Source organism: Salarias fasciatus, chromosome 23 (assembly GCF_902148845.1).
Source record: "Salarias fasciatus chromosome 23, fSalaFa1.1, whole genome shotgun sequence".
NCBI classification, from domain to species: Eukaryota; Metazoa; Chordata; class Actinopteri; order Blenniiformes; family Blenniidae; genus Salarias; species Salarias fasciatus.
The window spans coordinates 27,077,911-27,086,541 of NC_043766.1; the positions used below are offsets into that span (position 1 = coordinate 27,077,911).

At 39.4% G+C, this 8,631-nt stretch overlaps 1 protein-coding gene across 1 annotated transcript; it reads left to right on the forward strand.

The window, feature by feature from the left end:
• Positions 1–197: 197 nt before the first annotated feature.
• lamp3 (lysosomal associated membrane protein 3) lies at positions 198–6,382 on the forward strand. Its single transcript, XM_030083484.1, has 7 exons — positions 198–337; positions 2,880–2,987; positions 3,197–3,279; positions 3,906–4,031; positions 4,297–4,369; positions 4,474–4,644; positions 5,935–6,382. Exons 1-7 carry the CDS (start codon positions 277–279, stop codon positions 6,072–6,074), a joined length of 762 nt encoding a protein of 253 aa, XP_029939344.1. The 5' UTR covers positions 198–276; the 3' UTR covers positions 6,075–6,382.
• The last annotated feature ends 2,249 nt before the right edge of the window (positions 6,383–8,631 follow it).

Below are 8,631 nucleotides of genomic sequence, written 5' to 3' on the forward strand. Positions count from 1 at the left end.
TTGAGTTGTATTTTAAACTGTGGCTTTTTAAGCACATAGAGGGATGATTCAGCAGAGGAGATGCTTCTCAGTTTTCTCTGTTAAAGTGATATATTTTTCGTCACTGCTGAAAGGCGCCGGCCTTTTCCCCACCTCCTGTGACTCTGCATTTCCTCTGTAGCTTCAGTTTGGTGTTTGGTGTTTAGGTGTTTAACAGTTTCACATTTACAAGTCAGAGTAGAACTGCGGCTGCCCTCTCAGTCTGCCTGCAGCGGTTCTCTGTACTGCTTTATCACTATGGGGCAAATTGTTCTCACGAGTAAATCCTCTCTGCTCCTGCTGCTGGTTTCCATTCCAGGTGAGTTTGTCCCCCTCACGTATGTATAACATCAGCGAATATTAAATTATTTCTTTTTTTTTTTCAGTAGTCCAAGTTTCTACAACTTTAGTTAAGAGCTCTGTAACTAAACAAGCTGCTGTGGGAGTTTCTATGAAATAGTGTAGATATTGAACCAGCGGAGGAGAACTTCTACTGCACAGAGCCACACGTCGCTCTCTTTAATCCTGTTCAGAGTTAGAAATGTCAGACACGTTTCTGTTCTGGCTTCCTGTCAAACCGAGAGCGCGTTGAACTGGTGGTCTCGTGCGGTCCCGCAGTCCGTCGATGAAGCGCTGTGGTTGGAGTTAAAGGTTAGTGTCATCACGAGCAGAGCCTTATTCACTGCACGGCTTCCCCTTAATCCAAAGAGAGAGAAGAGAGCTGTGGGGAAAACCTAGAAAACATTCAACACAAACATTTGGAGAACGTGAAGCTTTCTCAAACTGCAGGATTTTTCTGCTGTTGTGATAGTTGGACATGAAGACTGGTTTTAGTATATCACCACAGGTTTCATTTCAGTTTTGTTATATATTTGTGAAGTGTAAATTATGTCATCTTATCATTACACTTTTTCTTTTGTCATACAATGGCAAAAATGTGCAATGTATGCATCATATTTTGTCAATTGAAACAGATATTACACAGCAGTCACGCTCTCAAATGACAGAAACTGACTACACTTGATGTCTATAATATGATTAGTATGTTTTCTGTAACAAAATCCTATCTACATGTTGCTCCTATGGAGAGTTTATGTGAAAAGATAAATAATTTAATTTAATTTAATTTAATTTACTAACTGAACAACGCGTTTCGAAGAAGAAAAGAGACTGTATTTCATCTGTACTGCACAGCAGACTTGGGAATCTGGTGTTTAAAAAAACTTAATGGTTCACTTTTGCATTGATTTAATATGACAAAATGTTAAATAAATAAATAAATAAATAAATAAATAAATGAATAAAAGCAGCTTCACCAGATTAGAAATGTAGGAAGCCAGAGGAAGTCAGTACATTGCAGTGGTCTCCCATTGGGTCCTGCTTTATCATGCCTCAGTCTAATGTTGACAACATCAACCAGCTTGTAAAAAGCTCAATAATGAGCCCCTCCTGCTGCAACTGGGGGAGATCTAAAACATGCAGGACACCAGCCCTCAAGGACCACAACTGGAGAACATGGTATATTATAGTATTTGTGTTAGTGGGACTTTTTACAAGCTGATCAACTTCAGTTGAGTGGTTAATGGTAGAATGGTAACAGTTTCAGCAGCCTTAAAGCTATTAGTGCCATTCCACCAGTGCATCAAGCTCCACTTGCTGTGCCTCCTTTTGAAATATTTCCATAGAGTCTTGCTAAAGAATAATATGGAGCCACGGGGGATCAAACCAACAGCACTGCAATTAGAACATGACTTGCTGAACCAGCTGAGCCACAAAGGGTCGATCATGACTGGTATAGCATTAAAACTATTCAAATAATTTAAAAGGCAAATAATAACTTATTGCCTAGTAATATTCAGAAACTGTTCTATAGCAGAAGTAATGGTTAAGATCTCAGAGGAGAGTTTCAGTTTGAAATTCACAATATCCTGTACAACTCTAAAAGGTTTCAGTGTTACAATTTGTGGTGAAAACTGTGGAATAAATTATGCTTGGAGGTAAAAGTATTGTCAAATGTATGCCAGTTCAAAAATAGGCATAAAGAGTTGATTGTGGCATGGTACAGGGTTCTGACCATGACATAACATGTTTGTTCATGGTGATATTGATCGTTATTCGGGTGTGTTTTAATGGTTGACACTATTTTATATCACAGTATTGAATGCATTGATAGTAATGACAATTATAAAGATTTGTTGTTTTGCACATTAAGATAACAGAGATAATGTGAAGGCGTAGGGGTACGGTGAATACGTTTTCTTCTTCCTACCCCTTTTTTGTTCATGTCTTTTTTTTAACAACAAATATAGCTTTCAAATCAAATCAAATCCACCACTGAGAAGCCGTGTCTTGGCATTTCCACAGAGAAAAACGTGACACTATCACACGAACACACACAGCAGAAAATGTTAAATTCATATTGAACAAGAAGAAATGCTTGCTGAAGCAGTGGCGGTGATTTTCTGCATCATGGTGAGGAGTTACAGGACAGAGAGAGAAGGACAAAAACCTGTGAATTCACAGTCCGGCATCCTGCAGGAAGAGACAGACAGAGAGAGGACAGAGAGGGACAGAGGACAGAGACACAGTGATGGTGACATGAAGTGGTAACATATGACTGCATGGAGAGAAAAGGGAAGAAACTGAGAGACATGAAGAAGGTCTCCCACAAGTCTGAACATAAAGCAGCTTCACTAGAAAATTAAATTTCATCAGTAAGATGATTTTACTTTTCCACGAAGTAATTTTGTCTGTATTTTTCCTGCTTTACCGTTTTTTTATTGCTTTGAAACAACTGGGCTCATTGAACAATCAGTCAATATACTGAAAATTTTATTATTATTTTTTTTAATCTCCACCAGGCGTCCTCCTCCAGAGACAGGAGAGCTCCTCCCACCCCCCCCTCAGGCCTGCTGAGGCTCAAATCTATCAGCCGGCCTTGCAACCCTCTGAGTCCATCCCCCCTATAGGTACTCAAGAAAATGCTACAGTTCCATTTGATAAATGCATACATGTTTTACAAGTCTTTTTTAGCCGAGCCAATGCCAGATATGTGTTGGCTAGATTTAATTGAACAGTGATGCATAATGTTTAGGAAAATGTTCCCGACCACGTACATGAATATTCACTGCCATCAGGGTTGAATGTTGCATAAATGACATGTTTGTGTTGCTTTCAGGGACCTACATGCTGAGAAACCAAGCAGGGGAGCCGTGCGTCAAAGTCACTTTAGGAGTCGAGTACATTGTGGTGGAAAAAATGGTCAGAGGCTGTGTGTGTGTGTGTGTGTATGTGTGTGTCAGTGTCAGCGTTTGTACAGTGTTCCTGGTACTTCAGCATTTTTGCCTTATAAAAATGTGTTTGTTTCAGCAGCCTTTTTTCGTGAGGTGTCACAACAGCTCAAACTGTCCTCGAACCTCAAACATTAAGCGTTTCTGTGTGTTTCTGGGGATCAGCTAAATTTCAGGGAGATTTGCATCAGATTTTCAAGGTACTCCTTTTAAGATAGAATGCACTGGTCACAGGGAAGCAACATTTCACAAGATGATGACCAAATGTGATCCTGTCTGACTTTTCAAATGAAAACTGATATTTTCAGTCTTTCAAAGTAACGTTGCTTCTTTTTAGTTAGGTTAACGTATGGTTTCATTTAGCTTAACAGCTTGAAAACGTTTCATTTTACTTCTTAAATGTCCAATTTCCAATGATAATATAATTAAAAATAATGAAGCAAATTGCTGTGACTTAAGGAACAATACCTTTAATAAAAAGCATGTCCATGCTGGAAATGAACTGTTAAGTGCAGCTTTGCTGCACTTTTTTTTTTTTAATCACTCATGGGATTTGTTGAACTATGACTGAAGCTTGTTTTTCCTGTTTTCTCTCAGAAGTCCTGGTATTTCAGCATGGATCCAACCAGAGTTGGGACCAGCGGTTACTGTACCAACAACTTGGCTGTTCTTTCCCTCATGCTGCCACACAGCTCTGCTGGTCTGCAGTTCACCTTCATGAAGGTGAAGTAGCAAACATCCATCCATCCATCCATCCATCCATCCATCCATCCATCCATCCACTGTACTTCATGTTCTTCAGATATACAGGTGGAAATCACTGCCAAATGCAGAAGAATGTGCAACTTGGTATATTTGTAAAGAGTAAACTAAATATATGAAAAATAGGAAGATTATCCGTGTTGTTACAGACTGATATCATCCACGATTTATCTGTATCAAATGCTGAAATGACGTTCAACTCATGTTTTATATTTTCATTTCTCAGGAAAAGAAGACTTTCTATGTCCAGCAGCTCGAAGCTCACATATCTCCTCAGCCCATCTGTGAAAAATGTGCCAGTAAGAGCAATAACACACACACACACACACACACACACACACACAAACACACACACACACAGACTGTGTCTTTTGATTCAATGTGACGGCCTTCTTCTCTACAGATAAGACGTACGTGGGGCTGCTGGCTCAGAAGAAGCTCTTCGTCACGTCAGACGGCCAAAGCTTCAAGTGCGCCTCTGAGACTCTGCTTGTGTTGTCGCCTCAGCTGAAGATCAAGCTGGTTCCTCTGCAGATGCAGGCCTTCAGTCTGCCCAGAGGAGCGTACGGAACAGGTGAGAGAGAGGTGGCATGGATCAGCTTTCACACCAAGCCTACTTGTTCATGTTCGTCTTCTTGTGACTGCCCCTCTCGTAAGCCTCCTCTTCTGCCACACCAGCCATCTCCAGCACCTCCTTCCTTCTTCTCCCACTGCTGCTTCATTTTCAGCATCCATTGTTGCAATATTAACTGTTTCTCGAGACGACAGTTTGCTTTATTCAAAGCAAAAGAAACGTAGAGGAAGAAAGGTCCAAAACCCAACCAGAATTCCAAATTTCAAAACCTAAATAAGAGACCAAAATTCACAAAGAAAAGGAACGCAGAGAGCAGAGAACAGCAAACCGACACAGGAGAGGAAGTCAAGGAGCCTGAAACAAGAGAAAGGAAATAAAAAAGATTACAGAAGGAGTTCAGTAAGGACACGTATCAATGTTATTAAACTGCTTAAACTTTTGCATGGTATTAGCAAAGCATTCAAATGTACATGTTTTTTTGGTAGATAGTAATCTTTGTAAATATTCAAAGGTGCAATATGAGAAACACAGATGATATCCCTACCCGGTGACAGTCGTGAGAGACTATTCCTGAGAGTCTGAACAGTTTTTTTGTTGCCAGAAAGAGCTTCTCACCTTGGCCTTCCTCGTTGTTAGCATCTGTGGGTGTTTCTTCTTTCCCTGGTCTTGAATCTAAATGAGGAGAGACTCAGACTCACTGCAACATCTTTCGGTATAACGTGGTATTACAAAACATACTGAGCAGTGCTTTGCCATTTGTCTTGCTGATATTGGTAGATTTCTCTGACTGATGATCGATTTTGGATTTGTTTTAAACTGAAAATATGATGACATTTACCTTTACCTGTTTTTCTGTAGCTTCTTTTGAATTCCCTGCAGCACAATGAATTTCTTGTAAGTTGGGATTTGCAGCAAATATGGGATTTTTTGCCCCCCTCCTGGTTTTATATCTGTGAGTCAGCTGGACAGAAACCAGGATCTTGTGACTGATTAAACCAGGTCAAATCAATGCTAAAGTCCAGATGGTGACCCTTGTTTTATTGCTCAATAACCTGTGAGCAACACATTGGTTAACATGGAAACTTTTAGGATTGAGTGTTTGTTTTAAATTATTTGATGAATTCTATTATTGGACTCACTTCAGGTCCGCTAACTTCTGACCCTAAATAACCCCTTTCTACTGTAACAGGAGCACAAAAAGTACAAACACAAAACACTGAGACTCGGCCTGAACTGCAGACTGAAGCTTAATTAAAGAAGCAAATGTTGCTGCCTGGTCTTTTGTTTCAGAGCTGGAGTGTTGGGCTGATTATAACAAGAGAGTAATTCCTATTGTCATCGGCGCCGTGGTGGTGGGTCTCCTCCTGATTGCTATGCTGACTTTCCTCTTCATCAAAGACCGCCGCACGCAAGATTATGAGAGGCTCTGAATGTGCTCTGAAACCACCACTCAGACTTACTTCCAGCCTTTTTTTTTCTGAGAAAGAAAAGAATCATATGAGGAATTCTTTAAAGAACTAGTTAAGTAACTTCAGAACTTTAAGCATTACTTCTTAGATTGTGTGTGATAAAACTTCAATCTGTTTTTAAAGTGGTTTTCTTTTTCAAGGTTTTTCTTTTAATGAACTTGATTTGATACTTTTTTAGATTTTTTTTGTGTGTCATCTTGTATTCTGTCTTAACTAATATTTATCTCATTTTTTTATTCTGTTTATGTACCGCAGACAGTTTGAAAAGTAAGGCAGACATACATTTTTCTACATTTTAATTAAAATGATAAATCCTCAAAGTCTGCATTTTCATTGTGTTGCTTATAAAGTGATCTATTTATAAAGAAAAGTTAGAGAAATTAAGAATGCCTGATTGTTTCAAGGTGTCTGACAGTTTTAAAATGTGAGTTTCAAAATGTTTGAGGATTTTTGAACTGTGATCCTCAAACTGTGGGACTCCCTGCATCAGTGTAGCTCCCTGTAGTGGCAAAAGGGCGAAAGTCATTTTAAAATATATACTATAATGAAATAGTATAAAACTTAGAATCAGCAAAGGTATTATCTTATTAACAAGTATTTAAGCAATAAGCTGATAGCTAGCATTGTCGTAGGACCCAATAGCGTTACTATTTGTTACGTGAGCAATTTGCTTTTTTGTGGGCTTGTTTGCTTTTTTTGTGTTTAAAAACTCACCAAATTTGGTGGTAAAATCAGACTAAGTGTAATCCTTCATTTCTCTGGATTCAGAAATGAGAAGGACAACATGGCTCCACCAACACACCAGGTAAAATATTTATGGAATCAAATGTGTCTATACATGTCAAATAGGATCATTGCAACGGTTGGGAAGACGCGATAAACAAGGACCTTCCAGACACACATTTATAGTTATTTTAGACAATAGCATTAATTAAAAAAAAAAAAAAAACAGAAGTAAAACAGAAACAGACATGAATTACTTTGAAGAGGATGACAATGAAGACAATGACAATGCCTCCTGGCAATGTCATGTAGTGGTAAAAACAAATAAACAAGATTTGCCACACAACCTTCTGGCTGAATTGGTCCATAAAGACAACCTCTGGCCATGCCTTTCAAAAAATGTAATTTAATGCAGGTATTGAAGGGAAAACCTAAGACATTGGTGAACGATGTCACATTAAATCTACACACAATCTATAAGTTACATAGGTTGTGGCCTACAGACAGTCTGTAGATGAAGAAATATATGCATTTAACACATTGTACTGACATTATTTTATGAGTTGGCAGACCTGCAAATGGACCCTTTAACTTGCCACTGACTCGACAGTCAAACCCGAAATCAAAAGTTGAGACACACATCAAAACTACGAATGCATTGGCTCCATGAGGAGTGCAGGTATGGTGTGGGCAAGACTCTTGCTTTGTAGACCAGCTGCACTGAAACGAGGCCTGAAGAAGTGGTCTCAGTGCGACTCCAGTCTGGCTCCTGTCGTGTGCACCAACTGCCTCACAGACTCACAAATTTGAAAGGCCAATGAGCTCCGAGTTGTGGCTTGTTCCCTGCGAATCACAACATGATCAAACGCAGTGAACAATAAGGTTACAACCCGGCATCCGAACCAGACTGAATGCCTCGTCCCTGTTCAGTGTAGAAGATGCTAAACTGCCATTTTCTTCACAGTCCTGTGGGAAAAGATCCTCCCTGAATGTCCCTGTTAATGTGGATGAGATAAAGTTTGTAAATGTCTCTGATGTGTGTATTTCATCACTTTGTCTCAATGTGAGACTGTAAATCCTTTCTGTGTGTCGTCCTCCATCCACAGGAGATGTCATAACACTAAAGAGCCAAAAAGCAACAGGACTGATCTTTTTTTAGTGTAAATTTATCTTGTTAAAAAATGCAGTACATTTTTCTTTTGGCAAATGTTTGATTGCTTGTTTGATTGTTTGATTGAAAATGCAGTGAGAATAAAAATAAAAGACACAATACACAGCCACTACCAAAATAACAGCTCTTTGCAATGGGTGGGCTTTGATGAACCAGGAGAGAAAACACTATCATAAGGGGTCGTCCACACTGAAACAGCCCAGTGGGCTCCGCCACGAGGACCGCCCTGACCCAGACGCTGGAAACAGCTGCTAGTAAAAACTGAACTTCCATATAAACACCACAAGGAGGAATCAAATCACCAACCATGGATTTGTAAACCGATCCTCTTCAACAAGCGATGGCCACTGGTTGGAATTTTTGCATATTTTCTTTGTTACCTTGTGTTAAAAGTCTCACTTCTTATGTTTTCATTTAATACACAAACAAACTTTGAACTATGACTTTCTGGCTTGTGGCGGCCAAGTGTTCATATTCACGTTGCTTTTTGATCCTTCGATGTCGGCTCTTCCTATCATTGTGAAGCAGAAAGCGTTGGATTGGAGGAGAAATGCTGGAGTAAGAATAAGCTTGACAACATAAAGTAAGAGCTTAAAGTTACACTAAGGAACTTTCAGTTTTCGT

Excerpts from the sequence above, each read along its gene's own strand:
- lamp3 (XM_030083484.1), top strand. The coding sequence starts at position 277 with ATGGGGCAAATTGTTCTCACGAGTAAATCCTCTCTGCTCCTGCTGCTG. Across the intron at positions 338-2,879 it reads GCTGCTGGTTTCCATTCCAG|GCGTCCTCCTCCAGAGACAG; the intron begins GTGAGTTTGTCC and ends AATCTCCACCAG. Across the intron at positions 2,988-3,196 it reads TGAGTCCATCCCCCCTATAG|GGACCTACATGCTGAGAAAC; the intron begins GTACTCAAGAAA and ends TGTTGCTTTCAG.